Consider the following 22,812-nt stretch of genomic DNA (forward strand, 5'->3'; position numbering starts at 1 on the left):
CTCACACTGACACACACACACTGATACACTGACATACACACACACTGATACACACACACAGGCACACACGTACCACACACAAACCGACACACACACCACACACAAACAGACACACACACACACACTGATACACACACACTGAGACAAACACACTGATACACACACACAGACACACACACTGATACACACACACAGACACACACATGCACACTGACACACACACACTGATACACACACTGATACACACACACTGACACACACACACTGATACACACACACAGACACACACATACACTGACACACACACACTGATACACACACAAAATGACACGCACACACACGACACAGACACACACTGATACACACACACACACTGACACACACACACACTGATACACACACACACACACACACGTACCACACACACACACAGACACACAGACCCGCACACTGACAGACAGACACACTGACAGACAGACACGCTGACACACACTGACAGACGCACACATACAGACACACACATACAGCCACACACAAACTGACACACACAGATGTACACACACAGATACATACACAGATACACACACAGACAGAATCACACACACAGACAGACACACACACACACACACACACAGACAGACACACACACATGGACACTGACACACACACAAACTGACACACACACACACAAACTGACACACACAGATACACACACAGACAGAATCACACACACAGACAGACACTGACACACATACACACTGATACACACACTGACACACACAGACTGACAGACACACAGTGACACTGACACACACAGGCACTGACACACACAGACAGACACACACACCTCACCTCACACACTGATATACACACACTGGCACACACACACTGATACACACACACACACTGATACACACACACACAGACACACACACACACTGACACACACACACTGACACACACACACTGACACACACACATACACCACACACAGACACACACATTGATACACACACACACACACACACTGACACACACACACACAGACACACACACACACACTGACACACACACACACTGACACACACGCACATACACCACACACAGACACACACATTGATACACACACACACACACACACTGACACACACTCACACTGACACACACACTGACACACACACACTGATACACACACACACTGACACACACACACTGATACACACACACACAGACACACACACACACACTGACACACACACACTGACACACACACACTGACACACACACATACACCACACACAGACACACACACATTGATACACACACACACACTGACACACACACACTGACACACACACTGACACACACACACTGACACACACACACTGACACACACGCACTGATACACACACACAATGACACGCACACACACCACAGACACACACACACACTGATACACACTGACACACACGCACATACACCACACACAGACACACACATTGATACACACACACACACTGACACACACACACACACAGACACACACACACACACTGACACACACACACACTGACACACACACACACTGACACACACACATACACCACACACAGAGACACACACATTGATACACACACACACTGACACACACACACTCACACTGACACACACACTGACACACACACACTGATACACTGACATACACACACACTGATACACACACACAGGCACACACGTACCACACACAAACAGACACACACACCACACACAAAAAGACACACACACACACACTGATACACACACTACTGATACACACACACTGAGACACACACACTGATACCCACACACAGACACACACACTGATACACACACACAGACACACATGCACACTGACACACACACACTGATACACACACACTGATACACACACACACTGACACACACACTCACACGCTGACACACACACACAGACACATACACACATTGATACACACACACACTGACACACACACACTGATACACACACAAAATGACACGCACACACACGACACAGACATACACTGATACACACACACACACTGACACACACACACACTGATACACACACACACACACGTACCACACACACACACACAGACACACAGACCCGCACACTGACAGACAGACACACTGACAGACAGACACGCTGACACACACTGACAGACGCACACATACAGACACACACATACAGCCACACACAAACTGACACACACAGATACACACACAGATACACACACAGACAGAATCACACACACAGACAGACACTGACACACATACACACTGATACACACACTGACACACACAGACTGACAGACACACAGTGACACTGACACACACAGGCACTGACACACACAGACAGACACACACACCTCATCTCACACACTGATATACACACACTGGCACACACACACTGATACACACACACACACTGATACACACACACACAGACACACACACACACTGACACACACACACACAGACACACACACACACAGACACACACACACACAGACACACACACAGACACACACACAGACACACACACACACACTGACACAAAAGCACATACACCACACACAGACACACACATTGATACACACACACACTGACACACACACACACAGACAGACACACACACACTGACACACACACACACTGACACACACACACACTGACACACACACATACACCACACACAGACACACACACATTGATACACACACACACTGACACACACACACTCACACTGACACACACACTGACACACACACCGACACACACACACTGATACACACACACACTGACACACACACACTGATACACACACACAGGCACACACGTACCACACACAAACATACACACACACCACACACAAACAGACACACACACACACACTGATAAACACACACTGATACACACACACAAATGCACACTGATACACACACACTGAGACACTCACACTGATACACACACACAGACACACACACTGATACACACACACAGACACACACATGCACACTGATACACACACACTGATACACACACACACTGACACACACACTGACACACACGCTGACACACACACAGACACACACACACATTGATACACACACACACTGACACACACACACTGACACATACACTGACACACACACACTGATACACACACAAAATGACACGCACACACACGACACAGACACACACTGATACACACACACACACTGACACACACACACACTGATACACACACACACACACGTACCACACACACACACACAGACACACAGACCCGCACACTGACAGACAGACACACTGACAGACAGACACGCTGACACACACTGACAGACGCACACATACAGACACACACATACAGCCACACACAAACTGACACACACAGATACACACACAGATACACACACAGACAGAATCACACACACAGACAGACACTGACACACATACACACTGATACACACACTGACACACACAGACTGACAGACACACAGTGACACTGACACACACAGGCACTGACACACACAGACAGACACACACACCTCACCTCACACACTGATATACACACACTGGCACACACACACACTGATACACACACACACAGACACACACACACACTGACACACACACACACAGACACACACACACACACACTGACACAAAAGCACATACACCACACACAGACACACACATTGATACACACACACACTGACACACACACACAGACACACACACACACTGACACACACACACACTGACACACACACATACACCACACACAGACACACACACATTGATACACACACACACTGACACACACACACTCACACTGACACACACACTGACACACACACTGACACACACACACTGATACACACACACACTGACACACACACACTGATATACACACACAGGCACACACGTACCACACACAAACATACACACACACCACACACAAACAGACACACACACACACACTGATACACACACACTGATACACACACACAAATGCACACTGATACACACACACTGAGACACTCACACTGATACACACACACAGACACACACACACAGACACACACATGCACACTGATACACACACACTGATACACACACACACTGACACACACACTGACACACACGCTGACACACACACAGACACACACACACATTGATACACACACACACTGACACACACACACTGACACATACACTGACACACACACACTGATACACACACAAAATGACACGCACACACACGACACAGACACACACTGATACACACACACACACTGACACAGACACACACTGATACACACACACACACACTGACACACACACACACTGATACACACACACACTGATACACACACACACACACAGACACACACGTACCACACACACACATAGACACACACACACTACTAATACACACACACAGACACACACATGCACACTGATACACACACACACTGATACACACACACACACACTGACACACACACAGACACAGACACTCACACACTGACACACACACATACACCACACACAGACACACACACAGTAATACACACACACACACTGACACACACACACTGACACACACACACACACACACACTGTTACACACACACACACACAGACACACACACTGATACACACACACTGATACACACACCAACACACACACACACTGACACACGCACACTGATACACACACACACACTGACACACACACACTGATACACACACACAGACACACACGTACCACACATAAACAGACACACACTGACACACACACACTGATACACACACACAGACACACACACACATACACACACACACGCACAGACACACACACTGCTACACACACACTGACACACACACACACTGATACACACACAGACACACACACACACAGACACTGACACACACACACTGACACACACACTGAATCACACACACACCACACACAGACACACACACACTGGTACACACACACAGACACACACTGATACACACACACACAGACACACACACAGACACACACACTGATACACACACACAGACACACACACTGATACACACACACTGATACACACACAGGCACACACACTGATACACACACACAGACACACACACTGATACACACACACTGATACACACACACAGAAACACACACACCACACACAGACACACACACACTACTGATACACACACACACACTGATACACACACACAGACACACACACACTGATACACACACACTGATACACACACGCACACACTGATACACACACACACAGACACACACATGCACACTGACACACACACACACCACACAGACACACTGATACACACACACAGACACACACAGAGACACACACTGACACACACACAGACACACACACTGATGCACACACACAGATACACACACACAGAAACACACACAGACACACGCACTCAGACGCACATGACACACACACAGACACACACACTGATACACACACACACTGATACACACACACACACACACTGATACACACACACAGACACACACATGCACACTGACACACACACACTGATACACACACACAGATACACACACACAGAAACACACACAGAAACAAACACTCAGACGCACATGACACACACACGGACACACACACTGATACACACACACACTGACACACACACACAGACACGCACACAGACACACACACAGGCACATACACTGATACACACACACAGACACACACACACACACACACATGCACACACACTGACACACACACACACTGATACACACACACACACACAGACACACACAGAGACACACACTGACACACACACTGACACACACAGACACACACACTGATGCACACACACAGATACACACGCACAGAAACACACACAGACACACGCACTCAGACGCACACTGACACACACACACTGATACACACACACTGATGCACACACACTGACACCCATACACAGACACACACAGACACACTCACTGACACACACACACAGACACACACACTGATGCACACACACAAACAGACACACACACACTGATACACACACTGATACACACACACAGATACACGCACACAGACACACGCACACAGACGCACACTGACACACACACACTGACACACACACATGCACACACAAACAGACTCACACACTGATCCACACACACTGATACACACACACACATACACACACACTGATACACACACTGACACACACACTGACACACACACAGACACAGACACACACACACAGACACACACTGATACACACACACCACAAACAGACACACACACTGATACACACACAGACACACACACTGATACACACACACGCACACTGACACACGCACTGACACACACACTGATACACACACAGACAGATGCACACAGACATATGCACACACACAGACACAGACACATACACACACAGACACACACACAGACACACACACACAGACACACACACCACACACAGACACACACACTGATACACACACAGACACACACACAGACACACACACACAGACACACACACCACACACAGACACACACACTGATACACACACACACACACACATGCACACTGGCACACTGACACACACACTCACACACACACTCACACACACAGACACATGCACACACATACAGTGACACACAGACACACACACTGATACACACACACACAGCCACACACACATTCACACACACACTGACACAAGCACACTCAGGCACACACACAGACACACACACAGACACACGCACTGATATACACACAACACACATAGACACGCCCACTGATACACACACACTGACACACACAGACACTCACACACACACAGACACACACACTGATACACACACATACACTGACACACCCCCAGACACACTTTGACACACACACTGACACACAGACTCACACACTGATATACACACACACATTGACACACACACACTGATACACACACAGACACACACACACTGACACAGATACACACACACAGGCAAACCCACTGATACACACTCACAGACACACACACACACACACACACAGACAAACACACTGACACACACACAGACACATACACACACACAGGCACACACACTGATACGCACACACAGACACACACACTGACACACACACTGACACAGACACACACACTGACACATACAGACATAGACACACACACAGACACGCACACTGACAGACAGACACACTGACAGACAGACACACATACAGACACAGACACACTGACACAGACACACTGACACACACTGACAGACGCACACATACAGACACACACATACAGCCACACACAAACTGACACACACAGATACACACACAGATACACACACAGACAGAATCACACACACTCAGACACACACACACACACACACACTGACACACATGGACACTGACACACACAGACACACACAAACTGACACACACACACACACACACTGTCACACATACACACTGACACACACACAGACACAAACACTGACACACACGGACTGACAGACACACAGTGACACTGACACACACAGGCACTGACACACACAGGCACTGACACACACACAGACACACACAGACACAGACGGACACTGACACACACACACACACACACACAGGCACACACAGTGGCACTGACACACAGACTGACAGACACACACGGTGACACTGACACACACAGTGACACTGACACACAGTGACACTGACACACACAGACTGACAGACACACACAGTGACACTGACACACAGTGACACTGACACACACAGTGACACTGACACACAGTGACACTGACACACAGTGACACTGACACACACAGTGACACTGACACACACACACATTACTCTAAGAGTTACTGGATAGTGATGGGACGTGAGAATTTAGCTGAGGTTATATTGTTCCCTGGTTGATGCGAGTCTGGCTCCGAGTGCGAGCGGACTGTAGGTTGGCGATTGAGGCTGGGATGGTTTAATATTGATCAGCACCATCAGCTCATTTGTGATATCTGAGGTTTTGAGGCCATGTGTATGAAGAGGATGAAGATGAGTCATACCTGGAGTCACAGGGCACTGGAGACATTCCGTCACCCCCCAGCCCACTCCTCCTCCTCTGCAACAACGTTCGAGCGTTCGCAATCCTGCCAGTGGCAAAGAACACTGAAATGGCAAAAGAATGGCCGATGGATAAGTCACAACTTCAATAAAGAAATAAAAAAATAATAATCTTTAGTGTCACAAGTGGGCTCACATTAACACCGCAGTGAAGTTACTGTGAAAGCCCCTAGTCCCCACATTCCGGCGCCTGTTCGGTACACAGAGGGAGAATTCAGAATGTCCAATTCACCTAACAAGCACGTCTTTTGGGACTTGTGGAATTTACAGAGCAGAAGGAGGCCATTCAGCCCATCGAGTCTGTACCGGCCCTTGGAAAGTGCACCCTACTCAAGCAGTAACTTCATTGAAGCCTACTTGCGACAATAAGTGATTATTATTATTATACCTCCACCCTATCCCCACATCTCCACCCGACCCCGCAACCCCACCTAACCTTTTTTTGGACACTAAGGGCAATTTAGCATAAGCAATCCACCTATCCCGCACATCTTTGGACTGTGGGAGGAAACCGGAGCACCCTTCACTGTGTGAAGCCACAGTGCTAGCCACTGTGCTACCGTGCCGCCCGTGTCTGTGGGTGGAATTTCATGTCCTTTCCCAAAACAAGTTTGATAGAGGGGGGCGGGGCATATAATCAGGTTGGGGGGGGTGGGGAACCCCACTTTCTTTCCGCCTCCCACTCTGATTAAGTCTGGTGCAGGATGCCCAATGAGTGGCCTTCTCAATCAGCCATCAATTCAGGCCCATGAGGGCATATTAAGCCATTGATGGGTTGAGGGGCACCTGCCCATTTGGAGAAAACCAGACCTATGTCCACAGTCCAAAGATGTGCAGGTTAGGTGGATTGGCCAAGAACAATTGCCCCTTCGTGTCCAAAGAGGTTAGGAGGGGTTACTGGGTTCTGGGGATAGGGTGGAAGTGAGGGCTTAAGTGGGTTGGTGCAAACTCGATGGGCCGAATGGCCTCCTTCAGCACTGTATGTTCTATGTATCTGTGTATCTATGTATGGTTGCTTCCTTGTGGTAGTGTTTGCTACATTAGAACAATGACTGCACTGCATTGTTTTCTCAACTCTTCTCCACTGTTCCAGGGTAGGACACAAAAAACACTTCAAAGGCAGTCTGAAGTGAGTCAGGATTGACATTAATGACTGGGAGGAGCTTGACACCAATCGTTCAAAGAAGCAACAACTTGTCCATCGAGTTGCATCAAGCTCCGATTCCCAAATTCCTAATGGTGAGCTAGATTGGAGAAGCCCACCGCCACATTCTCAAGGGCAATTAGAGATGCACAATACATGCTGGCCAAGACAGCAACACCCATGAATGAATTTTAAAAACCTACCTTGTGGTACATCCTGCCCGTGGTGCCCATGGATGTGTGGACCTAGAATCGGCTTTTATTGACTCACATTAAAATCAGAGCCCAGAGCAGACACCATCCTCAAATCGAGGGATAGCCAACAATGACTGGCTGCAAAGCATTTTGGGTTTCTGGTGCTTATGAAGGATACTATATAAATGCCAATCCTTCTTTCTGAATAGCTCTGTTTGAACCAAGATCTGTGACATCAGTGCTCTCCACCAAGATAACCCGGTGCCCACTGTCTGCTTTGTCAAGCCTGAGGAGGAAAACTGAAAGTCTACTTGTGCCTCTTGGAAATATCTCAAAGTGCTTCACCACTAATTAATCACAGTAAGAAGTCTTACACCAGGTTAAAGTCCAACAGGTTTGTTTCGATGTCACTAGCTTTCGGAGCGCTGAAAACCAGTTATTCGAAACAAACCTGTTGGACTTTAACCTGGTGTTGTAAGACTTCTGACTGTGCCCACCCCAGTCCAACGCCGGCATCTCCACATCATGGCTACTAATTAATTAGATTGAACATAGAACATAGAACATAGAACAATACAGCGCAGTACAGGCCCTTCGGCCCACGATGTTGCACCGAAACAAAAGCCATCTAACCTACACTATGCCATTATCATCCATATGTTTATCCAATAAACTTTTAAATGCCCTCAATGTTGGCGAGTTCACTACTGTAGCAGGTAGGGCATTCCACGACCTCACTACTCTTTGCGTAAAGAACCTACCTCTGACCTCTGTCCTATATCTATTACCCCTCAGTTTAAAGCTATGTCCCCTCATGCCAGCCATTTCCATCCGCGGGAGAAGGCTCTCACTGTCCACCCTATCCAACCCCCTGATCATTTTGTATGCCTCTATTAAGTCTCCTCTTAACCTTCTTCTCTCCAACGAAAACAACCTCAAGTCCATCAGCCTTTCCTCATAAGATTTTCCCTCCATACCAGGCAACATCCTGGTAAATCTCCTCTGCACCCGCTCCAAAGCCTCCACGTCCTTCCTATAATGCGGTGACCAGAACTGTACGCAATACTCCAAATGCGGCCGGACCAGAGTTCTGTACAGCTGCAACATGACCTCCCGACTCCGGAACTCAATCCCTCTACCAATAAAGGCCAACACTCCATAGGCCTTCTTCACAACCCTATCAACCTGGGTGGCAATTTTCAGGGATCTATGTACATGGACACCTAGATCCCTCTGCTCATCCACACTTTCAAGAACTTTACCATTAGCCAAATATTCCGCATTCCTGTTATTCCTTCCAAAGTGAATCACCTCACACTTCTCTACATTAAACTCCATTTGCCACCTCTCAGCCCAGCTCTGCAGCTTATCTATATCCCTCTGTAACCTGCTACATCCTTCCACACTATCGACAACACCACCGACTTTAGTATCGTCTGCAAATTTACTCACCCACCCTTCTGCGCCTTCCTCTAGGTCATTGATAAAAATGACAAACAGCAACGGCCCCAGAACAGATCCTTGTGGTACTCCACTTGTGACTGTACTCCATTCTGAACATTTCCCATCAACCACCACCCTCTGTCTTCTTTCAGCTAGCCAATTTCTGATCCACATCTCTAAATCACCCTCAATCCCCAGCCTCCGTATTTTTTGCAATAGCCTACCGTGGGGAACCTTATCAAACGCTTTGCTGAAATCCATATACACCACATCAACTGCTCTACCCTCGTCTACCTGTTCAGTCACCTTCTCAAAGAACTCAATAAGGTTTGTGAGGCATGACCTACCCTTCACAAAGCCATGCTGACTATCCCTGATCATATTATTCCTATCTAGATGATTATAAATCTTGTCCCTTATAATCCCCTCCAAGACTTTACCCACTACAGACGTGAGGCTCACCGGTCTATAGTTGCCGGGGTTGTCTCTGCTCCCCTTTTTGAACAAAGGGACCACATTTGCTGTCCTCCAGTCCTCTGGCACTATTCCTGTAGCCAATGATGACATAAAAATCAAAGCCAAAGGTCCAGCAATCTCTTCCCTGGCCTCCCATAGAATCCCAGGATAAATCCCATCAGGTCCCGGGGACTTATCTATTTTCAGCCTGTCCAGAATTGCCAACACCTCTTCCCTACGTACCTCAATGCCATCTATTCTATTAGCCTGGGGCTCAGCATTCTCCTCCACAACATTATCTTTTTCCTGAGTGAATACTGATGAAAAATATTCATTTAGTATCTCGCCTATCTCTTCAGACTCCACACACAATTTCCCATCCCTGTCCTTGACTGGTCCTACTCTTTCCCTAGTCATTCGCTTATTCCTGACATACCTATAGAAAGCTTTTGGGTTTTCCTTGATCCTTCCTGCCAAATACTTCTCATGTCCCCTCCTTGCTCGTCTTAGCTCTCTCTTTAGAGATTGAACTGAGAGATTATCATATTTTGCACACAGCTAAACCCATGGCCAGCGTATCTGTTACACAGGATGTTGATTGAGGGAGGAATGTTGAGCAGGCCACAGGGATATATGTCTCCCTCCTCTTCTTTCAATACAAATAATGGCACATTTAACAATGTAGCACTTTAAGAAATCTTTTATTCCATTCCCAGAGTTACAAAGCCCATTCGCTGATTGGACAAGGTTAGGTCCGTCGTCCATATCCTTGCTTGCTTCAAAAACCAATTCAAATTCAAATTGAAGGGTCACTTACGAGAGGGATATAAGTTCAAGGTGAGGAGTAGGAGGTCTAGGGGAATTTGAGGAAAATGTTTTTTATCCGGAGGGTGGTGAGGGTCTGGAACGCACTGTCTGGGAGGGTGGGAGAAGCGGGTCTGGAACGCACTGTCTGGGAGGGGGGGGAGAGTCAGGTCTGGAACGCATGGCCTGGGAGGGGGGGAGAGGCGGGTCTGGGACGCACTGTCTGGGAGGGTGGGAGAGGGTCTGGAACGCACTGTCTGGGAGGGTGGGAGAGGCGGGTCTGGAACGTGCTGTCTGGGAGGGTGGGAGAGGCGGGTCTGGAACACGCTGTCTGGGAGGGTGGGAGAGGCGGGTCTGGGACACACTGTTTGGGAGGGTGGGAGAGGCGGGTCTGGAACGCTCTGTCTGGGAGGGTGGGAGAGGCGGGTCTGGAACGCGCTGTCTGGGAGGGTGGGAGAGGCGGGTCTGGAACACACTGTCTGGGAGGGGGGGGGAAGAGGCGGGTCTGGAACACACTGTCTGGGGGGGGGGAGAGGCGGGTCTGGGACACACTGTCTGGGAGGGGGGGAGAGGCGGGTCTGGAACACACTGTCTGGGAGGGGGGGGGAGAGGCGGGTCTGGAACACACTGTCTGGGGGGGGGGGGAGAGGCGGGTCTGGAACACACTGTCTGGGAGGGTGGGAGAGGCGGGTCTGGAACACACTGTCTGGGAGGGGGGGGGAGAGGCGGGTCTGGAACACACTGTCTGGGGGGGGGAGAGGCGGGTCTGGGACACACTGTCTGGGAGGGTGGGAGAGGCGGGTCTGGAACACACTGTCTGGGAGGGGGGGAGAGGCGGGTCTGGAACGCACTGTCTGGGAGGGGGGGGAGAGGCGGGTCTGGGACGCGCTGTCTGGGAGGGTGGGAGTGGCGGGTCTGGGACGCACTGTCTGGGAGGGTGGGAGAGGCGGGTCTGGAACACACTGTCTGGGAGGGTGGGAGAGGCGGGTCTGGGACGCACTGTCTGGGAGGGTGGGAGAGGCGGGTCTGGAGCGCTCTGTCTGGGAGGGTGGGGGAGAGGCGGGTCTGCAATGCACTGTCTGGGAGGGTGGGAGAGGCGGGTCTGGAACGCGCTGCCTGGGAGGGGGGGGGAGAGGCGGGTCTGGAACGCGCTGCCTGGGAGGGTGGGAGAGGCGGGTCTGGAACACACTGTCTGGGAGGGTGGGAGAGGGTCTGGAACGCTCTGTCTGGGAGGGTGGGAGAGGCGGGTCTGGAACACACTGTCTGGGAGGGGGGGGGGAGAGGCGGGTCTGGAACACATTGTCTGGGAGGGTGGGAGAGGCGGGTCTGGGACACACTGTCTGGGAGGGTGGGAGAGGCGGGTCTGGAACGCGCTGCCTGGGAGGGGGGGGAGAGGCGGGTTTGGAACACACTGTCTGGGAGGGTGGGAGAGGCGGGTCTGGAACGCTCTGTTTGGGAGGGGGGAGAGGCGGGTCTGGAACGTGCTGCCTGGGAGGGTGGGAGAGGCGGGTCTGGAACGCGCTGCCTGGGAGGGGGGGAGAGGCGGGTCTGGAACGTGCTGCCTGGGAGGGGGGGAGAGGCGGGTCTGGAACGTGCTGCCTGGGAGGGGGGGAGAGGCGGGTCTGGAACGCGCTGTCTGGGAGGGGGGGGAGGCGGGTCTGGAACGCTCTGTCTGGGAGGGGGGGAGAGGCGGGTCTGGAACGCTCTGTCTGGGAGGGGGGGAGAGGCGGGTCTGGAACGCTCTGCCTGGGAGGGGGGGAGAGGCGGGTCTGGGACGCGCTGCCTGGGAGGGGGGGGAGAGGCGGGTCTGGGACGCACTGTCTGGGAGGGGGGGAGAGGCGGGTCTGGAACGCGCTGCCTGGGAGGGGGGGAGAGGCGGGTCTGGAACGTGCTGCCTGGGAGGGGGGGAGAGGCGGGTCTGGAACGCGCTGTCTGGGAGGGGGGGAGGCGGGTCTGGAACGCTCTGTCTGGGAGGGGGGGAGAGGCGGGTCTGGAACGCTCTGTCTGGGAGGGGGGGAGAGGCGGGTCTGGAACGCTCTGCCTGGGAGGGGGGGAGAGGCGGGTCTGGGACGCGCTGCCTGGGAGGGGGGTGGGGAGAGGCGGGTCTGGAACGCGCTGCCTGGGAGGGGGGGGAGAGGCGGGTCTGGAACACGCTGTCTGGGAGGGTGGGAGAGGCGGGTCTGGAACGCTCTGTCTGGGAGGGGGGGAGAGGCGGGTCTGGAACACTCTGTCTGGGAGGGCGGGAGAGGCGGATCTGGAACGCTCTGTCTGGGAGGGGGGGAGAGGCGGGTCTGGAACACTCTGTCTGGGAGGGCGGGAGAGGCGGGTCTGGAACGCTCTGTCTGGGAGGGGGGGAGAGGCGGGTCTGGAACACTGTCTGGGAGGGGGGAGAGGCGGGTCTGGAACACACTGTCTGGGAGGGGGGGAGAGGCGGGTCTGGAACGCGCTGTCTGGGAGGGGGGGAGGGGCGGGTCTGGAACGCGCTGTCTGGGAGGGGGGGAGAGGCTGGTCTGGAACACACTGTCTGGGAGGGGGGGAGAGGCGGGTCTGGAACGCGCTGTCTGGGAGGGGGGGGAGAGGCGGGTCTGGAACACTCTGTCTGGGAGGGGGGGGAGAGGCGGGTCTGAAACGCGCTGCCTGGGAGGGGGGGGAGAGGTGGGTCTGGAACGCACTGTCTGGGAGGGTGGGAGAGGCGGGTCTGGAACGCACTGTCTGGGAGGGTGGGAGAGGCGGGTCTGGAACGCACTGTCTGGGAGGGTGGGGGAGAGGCGGGTCTGGAACGCACTGTCTGGGAGGGTGGGGGAGAGGCGGGTCTGGAACGCACTGTCTGGGAGGGGGGGGGAGAGGCGGGTCTGGAACACTCTGTCTGGGAGGGGGGGGAGAGGCGGGTCTGGAACGCGCTGCCTAGGAGGGGGGGGGAGAGGTGGGTCTGGAACGCACTGTCTGGGAGGGTGGGAGAGGCGGGTCTGGAACGCACTGCCTGGGAGGGGGGGGGGAGAGGTGGGTCTGGAACGCACTGTCTGGGAGGGTGGGAGAGGCGGGTCTGGAACGCACTGTCTGGGAGGGGGGGGGAGAGGCGGGTCTGGAACGCACTGTCTGGGAGGGGGGGGGGAGAGGCGGGTCTGGAACACTCTGTCTGGGAGGGTGGGGGAGAGGCGGGTCTGGAACGCACTGTCTGGGAGGGTGGGGGAGAGGCGGGTCTGGAACGCTCTGTCTGGGAGGGGGGGGGGGAGAGGCGGGTTGCCTCACATCCGTTGAAAAGGATGAGCACTTGGCCGTCTGAACATTCTATGGGTGTTCTTGGCTATGGGCCAAGCGCTGGCAAGGGGGGTTAGGTGGGCAGCTCAGGTGTGTTCCATGTGTTGGCACAGATTCGATGCGCCAAACGGCCTCTTCTGCACTTTATTATTCTGTGATTCTGTGAATCCAATTCTTGGTGTCCGCAAAAGAGACATACTAGATCTAAACTGACATGAACAGGGATTACACCTATCCCGGGCGTGATCTCGGGCGTGATCTCAGGCTTGATCCCGGGCTTGATCTCGGGCGTGATCTCGGGCTTGATCTCGGGCTTGATCTCGGGCTTGATCTCGGGCTTGATCTCGGGCTTGATCCCGGGCTTGATCCCGGGCGTGATCTCGGGCTTGATCTCGGGCTTGATCCCGGTCTTGATTCGGGCTTGATCTCGGGCTTGATCTCGGGCTTGATCTCGGGCTTGATCTCGGGCTTGATCTCGGGCTTGATCCCGGGCTTGATCCCGGGCTTGATCCCGGTCTTGATTCGGGCTTGATCCCGGGCTTGATCTTGGGCTTGATCTCGGGCTTGATCTCGGGCTTGATCCCGGGCTTGATCCCGGGCTTGATCCCGGGCTTGATCCCGGGCTTGATCCCGGTCTTGATTCGGGCTTGATCCCGGGCTTGATCTTGGGCTTGATCTCGGGCTTGATCTCGGGCTTGATCCCGGGCTTGATCTCGGGCTTGATCCCGGGCTTGATCTCGGGCTTGATCCCGGGCTTGATCCCGGGCTTGATCCCGGGCTTGATCTCGGGCTTGATCCCGGGCTTGATCTCGGGCTTGATCTCGGGCGTGATCCCGGGCTTGATCTCGGGCTTGGTCCCGGGCTTGATCCCGGGCTTGATCTCGGGCTTGATCCAGGGCGTGATCCCGGGCTTGATCTCGGGCTTGATCCCGGGCTTGATCCCGGGCTTGATCCCGGGCTTGATCCCGGGCTTGATCCAGGGCGTGATCCCGGGCTTGATCTCGGGCTTGATCCCGGGCTTGATCTCGGGCATGGTCCCGGGCTTGATCCCGGGCTTGATCTCGGGCTTGATCCCGGGCTTGATCCCGGGCTTGATCTCGGGCTTGGTCCCGGGCTTGATCTCGGGCTTGATCCCGGGCTTGATCCCGGGCTTGATCTCGGGCTTGGTCCTGGGCTTGATCCAGTGCGTGATCCCGGGCTTGATCTCGGGCTTGATCCCGGGCTTGATCCTAGCCAAAAGGCCAAGAAGTGATCTCTCAATACTGTATTGTGGATCAGCTAAGATTGCATTCAAAGAACAGTTCATCATTTTCACCCACAGCTTTTGACACACAGTAAACGGGTCCATGCTGACATCACACCGCGTACCAGTGACATCACACCGCGTTCCAGTGACATCACACCGCGTACCAGTGACATCACACCACGTACCGGTGACATCACACCGCGTTCCAGTGACATCACACCGCGTTCTAGTGACATCACACCGCGTACCAGTGACATCACACCGCGTACCAGTGACATCACACCACTGGTAAAGTGATTTCCTACCTGGCCATTTGTGATTTCTGTGAAGCAATACCCAAACACAGATTCTGCATCCAATCGGGGAGTGGCTGTGAGAGGTCCCAGTTGTTGTTGCAGTGCCCTCTGGGCGGTTGGTTGGTGGACGTCTAGCTGAGCAGAATTGGTGCGCGTTTCGCCATCCACCTGGGTAACCTGGTGTACATTGATGGAGACTTCAGGAGGATGATGGACACGGAGATTAACAATTGAGGGAATCAGCCGACCTGCTGGAATTATCAGAGTGTTTGCAGTTAGAAATCAATGTCCTAAGAGGTTCTGGAGCGACAGATTACTGTCCAATGGAGAATTGGAGCTAGGGATTATCATCCGATGGAATAACAGAGCCACAAATACAATGAGGATTAGTGCTACAGATCACACCCAATGGGAGAGTGGCCCGATGTTGCCGGGGGCTGGGGAGAGTGGGTGGGGGGCTTGGAGGGTTGGGGGGGGGGGGGGGGGGGGGGGGGCAGGAGGAGTGAATGTCCATTTTCTGGCACAATTACTCTCACAATGTTCAGTTTTGAAGGGTTGAAATGTGAGAAGGCACTAGTTTAAAATCAGGGGGCTTTGCTGTAATCAGGAAAGTGAGTGGAATGAAAGCAAACTGATGTGTGAAACTTTATCAGGAAGGTTCAAACGTCATTTGTACTGTTTATATGGAGGAAGGAAAAGATTGAGGGAGATTGTGAAGAGTTGATCTGTGAAAAGGGCCAGGCTGATTATACTCTTTTATGGTAAGAATTGTGAGAGTTAGCAAATTGAACAAAAACTTATAAAGTTATAACCTGTGTACAGTTTCTCCCTCTCTACCCTGTGTGGGGTCCACTCACGAGGAGCACGATGTAAAGGTTCTCAGAATCCTACAACAGGTAAAGAATAATGGTCTCCAGCTCAGTAAAACAGAATGGCGAGTCGGGCTGGATACCATCACGTTTTTAGAGGACAGGCTCTCAGCACAAGATGTGCCGCTGGATGACGAAGAGATTAAGGCCATTGGAACGATGCCACTACCCACAGACAAAAATGGCATCTTACGCATATTAGGGATGATCAACTTCGTTGGCAAGTTTATTCCTAACCTGGTCACCAAGACTTCCCCACTACGAGATTAGATAAAAAAGGAGATAGCGTTTCACTGGACTCTCAAACACGAGCAGGAGTGGCAAGCATTGCACATCTCGCTGATGACAGTGCCAGTCCTCGCATTCTTTGACCCGGCGATAAAGATGAAAGTTTCGAAGGTGTGTCCCAGGATGACCTTGGAGCGGTGTTACTGCAGCAGGGTGCAGACGACAGCTCTGTTGGTGGCGTACGCGTCCAGAGCCACGTCCAAAACAGAGCGCAGGTATGCGCAGACCGAAAAATAATGCCTTGGGTTAGTCACAGGTTGAGAGAAATTCCATGATTATGTGAACGGACTGACCACAGGCCACTGGTTTCCATTGTGCAACAGAATTTGTGGCAAATGTCCCCGAGGATCCAGTGCCTAATGGTGAAGCTCCAGCGTTACGACTTTGACTTCATCTAAATACCAGGCTAGTGCCCTGCAGCCGCCGACACGTTTTCCTGACCAACGGGCATCAAAGAGGAAGCCTGGTTGATGAGGCTGTGCAACGCCATGTCAATCTCGTCACTGCGTCACTTCCAGTCTCTGATCAGAAGTCGTGCCTAATAAAGGCAGAAACAGCCAAGGATATAGTCCTACAAAAGGTAATCGAATGTCTCCGAGAGGGATGGCCTAAGGGTTCCTGCTCGGGTTACTACAATGTGCGGTCAGCATTGAGTGACGCGAATGGCCTTCTGACACAGCACAGAATTGTGATTCCGCATTCCTCGAGGCCAGTCATACTCAAGAACCTCCATGAAGGGCACCTAGGCATTGAGAAAAATTCCATAATTATGTGTACGGGTTGCCGACGTAGGGCCAGGAATACAATCTATTAGCCAGGCATCACCCAAGACATTGCAGGCATGGTTGACAAATGTGACACGTGCCAGCAATTCTGCTGTGAGCAATGCGGAGAGACGATGCACGGGGGTGAAATGATCGCAAATCTGTGGCAGAAGATGGGCATGGACCTGTTCCACCTCAATGGGAGAGACGACCCTGTAGACTGCTGACCGAACTATCCGGAGGTTGCACAGTTGGCGAACTCAATAGTTTGGTGTGTCACACAACATGCCAAAGCGATCTTTGCCCGGCATGGTATACCAAGCATTGTCATTTCAGATAATTGTCCGTGCTTCAAAAGTCATGAATGGACTGAATTTGCCCGTCACTATGATTTTGGGCACCTCACCTCTAGACCCCTATATCCCCAGTCGAACGGGAAGGTGGAAAAGGTAAACACCTGCCAAAGAGGGCCACTGATAGCCAGGAAGAGATCTATTTGGCACTTCTAAGCTCTCGCTCAGTGGCACTTGTCAATGGACTGTCGGCAGGGCAACTGCTCATGAACAGACAGCTACGGATGACCCTGCCTTCCATGGCGGCTCCCCTGTAGTTCGACTGCTGGAGCGGAAATTGCTTTTTCAAAAGAGGAAGCAGAAAGAGGTTTATGATAAATCCACAAGGAAGTTCCAGCCATTGCATCCAGGTGATACTGTCAGACTCGAGGATGCCAACGGCAATGGATAGTCGAAACTTGCAAAGCTTTTGCAAGAGGCAGTTCCACATCGTTTCTGGTTCTTAATGAGGATGGTTCGGTCTTGCGAAGGAAACGAAAAGCGCTACTGAGAGTGCAACGGCCTTTCATGCTGAGTCCAGCAGAAGAGCTGGTTTGCAATCCCAAACTTGAAGAGGACCTAAACCACCCGACAGAGCCAGCGATCAGAGAAGCATTCGCAGCAGTGAACGGGGAACGAGCAGGAACACCAACAACAAATGAAGGTGGCACACGATCGCCGATTCAGCCATCACTCAGGAGGTCAACCAAGTAACATTGCAAACCTGTCTCAGACTGAACTTGTGATAAACTGTGTACAGTATATGTTTGAAGTTATTGTGCATGTCAGCCAGTTTAAAGACCAGTAACATTAGTAAATATTAATGTCTCCAAAGGAAGGGGGATATGGTGATATGCGTGTACACATAAATGTATATAGTGGTATATATCAGTGTGCAGAGCGATCAGTATGACCTCCGATCAGCAGGTGGCATCAGACATCCATCACATGACTGGACACACCCACCAGTTGGTAATAGGGCAGTAGAGCGTATGAGTGGATAGTCGCATTTAGAATAATTCCAGAAGAGTTCATCAAATTTGTCTAGTAGCCTTTGTCTGTATCACAGTTCTTGTGTTATCTTTCCACGTGCCTGTTAATAAATCCTCGTTCTAGTTCAATAACTGGATGGTCTGTGTATATCATTACAGCGACTGGATCACAGAACAACGCACAAGGCACTTGATAGAAACATAATCAGGGAAAATCCAAGACTGAATCCAAGAAGGAGATGCTGAGAAAGTGTGACAAACAGGGGCTGTTTAGCACAGGGCTAAATCGCTGGCTTTGAAAGCAGACCAAGGCAGGCCGGCAGCACGGTTCCATTCTCGTACCAGCCTCCCCGAACAGGCGCCGGAATGTGGCGACTAGGGGCTTTTCACAGTAACTTCATTGAAGCCTACTTGTGACAATCAGCGATTTTTATTTTCATTTCATTTCAACTGTTGATCAGGAGTGGAGTCTGAAGGAGAAATAGGAATAGGAGGTACGAGGTTTGCGAAGGTGAATTTCAGAGCTCGAGTTTACATCTGAAGGCAGGGGTGAACAAAGTGAGGCGTATGCACAAAGAGGCAGAAGTCACGGGAATGCAAAGGTCTGGGGGTAGGACATTGCAAAGCTGGAAAAGGTTAGAGAGATATAGGGAGTGCGAGGCCACAAAGAAATATAATCTCCAATTATTTATGATGCCTGTTAGTGTTTTTAGAGGTACATGAAACCATTTCAATCTGTTTCTAACAACCTCTTGTGTCTGGCTACTTGCAAAGCAGTTTCAAATATGTACAACAGAACCACAATTCCCCGGTCACATCAGCTGTGAATCTCAAACAATGGCTCACATTGTGGCCTTGTGTCAGTGACAATTAATTATTCTCGAACTAGATTAACGTTCTGACTGGCCTAATATTAAAAACATTAAAATGGCGATAAATAAGTTTATTAAATGGTTCTTGTTTAATGTTATTGTGCCCGGAAGCAAGTTGCCCAATGCCGGACTTTAGGAGCCTCATTAAGTGCCTGGCAATCTCTCCCTGGGGTTTCCCACAGTAACTGGCTGTTTAAAGCCAGTCGGGTCCCTTTCTTTGAGTCCCACTTTCTACAATGAGTGTTAACAACATCAATAAGCTTTCTACAAAATATATATGATATATCCCTTTGTTTAGACATATTTAAAATAATTGAACCCCTATGTGGTCATGAAGTGCAAGTCCCTCCCTTCAGCCAATTGTAGTCCACAGCTCGCCCCCGACCCCTCAGTGCAGACACTGCCGACAGGATTCATCCAGGGTGCATTGCGCCTGCCCGGGAGCGGTGCGGCCTCCCTCTCGGAGAGGGCTTTCCGCGGTGAGGTGTCTGCAGAACTTTTGATAAATACTTTTCATTGTACCTCGGTACACGTGACAATAAAACAAATCCAACTCCAATCCACTGCACCTCGCAGGATCCACCCAAGTCCCGCAAGGTGGTGCGACCAGAATCACACCGACAATGGGCGGGACCAGGACGCTTCGTGCTAACGTATGTTTTACCCGCGATCTACCGGCCTCCCTGTGGTGAGCCACGTATGGCTACGTAAGGCTGTTGTATATATGTTCACTATTGTTCTACTGTTTATTAGTATTGTTATCTCCACTGTGGTATATACTTATTGTTATTGCTGTTCTGTTATTGGTTGTTGCTGGTGTACTGTTGGAATGTTATTATTAGTGCTGCTGTTGGCTCCGCCCAGCGGGGGGGGGGGGGGGGGGGGTATATAGCCTGTTGATCTGGGGCAGTCTGGCAGTGCAGGAGCTACAGGTCGGCACATATTTAGTTTATTAAAGCATCGGTTCGCTGCTGCTCAGCGTCTCGTCTGAATTGATGTCTATCGCTCCCCAAGGAAGCTTCAGCCGGTCGGAAATGCTCCACACAAACGTGGACCTGGCGGAACGATGCCCGGAGGGCTCCCTGGGCCATCCCCTGGGTGCTCGGCGATAGAGCAGGATGGCCTCTGCCTATCCCCCTGGAACACATGCACCTTGGCACTGCCACCCCGACACTGCCAGTGTGCCAGGGTAGCACTGCCAAGGGTCAGGGCCTGAGGGGGGGGCCATGCGTATGAAAGGGGGCAGAGGGTTCAGTTTGAAGGGTGGGGGAGTGCAGGACTGCTAAGTGGGGGCAACGGAGGAGGGGGGTGCTGTAAGGGAGCTTGAGGGGGCCTGAAGAGGGTGGGGTACTGGGATCCCATAGTGGGATGAGTGTCCTCACTTGGGTGGAGGGGGTGAGGTAGTGTCCATGTGTGTGGGGGGCGACATTGCCCATAGGTGGGTGGTTTGGAGGACCCTTTCAAAATGGCGGCCCGATCTCGGAGTTCAGCTCCCCAGTGAAGTGTGGGCTAAACCAGCGAGGAACTGTCCAGGGCCCAGAAAGGTGACTCAGTGTCATTGATGAGCGATGGGGAATTCACCATGGAAACTTCCCGCACAACTGACACATGAACCATTTCCGTTTTATCGCGCCCTAAATCTTCACTGA

The 22,812-nt window shown here is 51.6% G+C and overlaps 1 protein-coding gene across 3 annotated transcripts in view; it reads right to left on the bottom strand.

The window, feature by feature from the left end:
* Positions 1 to 22,812, bottom strand: part of ltbp4 (latent transforming growth factor beta binding protein 4) — a 504,953-nt gene that overhangs the window by 186,501 nt on the left and 295,640 nt on the right. For all 3 annotated transcript variants that reach the window (XM_072489893.1, XM_072489894.1, XM_072489895.1), the window contains 2 exons: positions 17,056 to 17,297; positions 8,148 to 8,250 (listed from right to left, as the gene is read on the bottom strand). In XM_072489893.1, the coding sequence (XP_072345994.1) occupies positions 8,148 to 8,250; positions 17,056 to 17,297 (345 nt within the window). The remainder of the gene's footprint in view (positions 1 to 8,147; positions 8,251 to 17,055; positions 17,298 to 22,812) is intronic.

Source organism: Scyliorhinus torazame, chromosome 25, assembly GCF_047496885.1.
Source record: "Scyliorhinus torazame isolate Kashiwa2021f chromosome 25, sScyTor2.1, whole genome shotgun sequence".
NCBI classification, from domain to species: domain Eukaryota; kingdom Metazoa; phylum Chordata; class Chondrichthyes; order Carcharhiniformes; family Scyliorhinidae; genus Scyliorhinus; species Scyliorhinus torazame.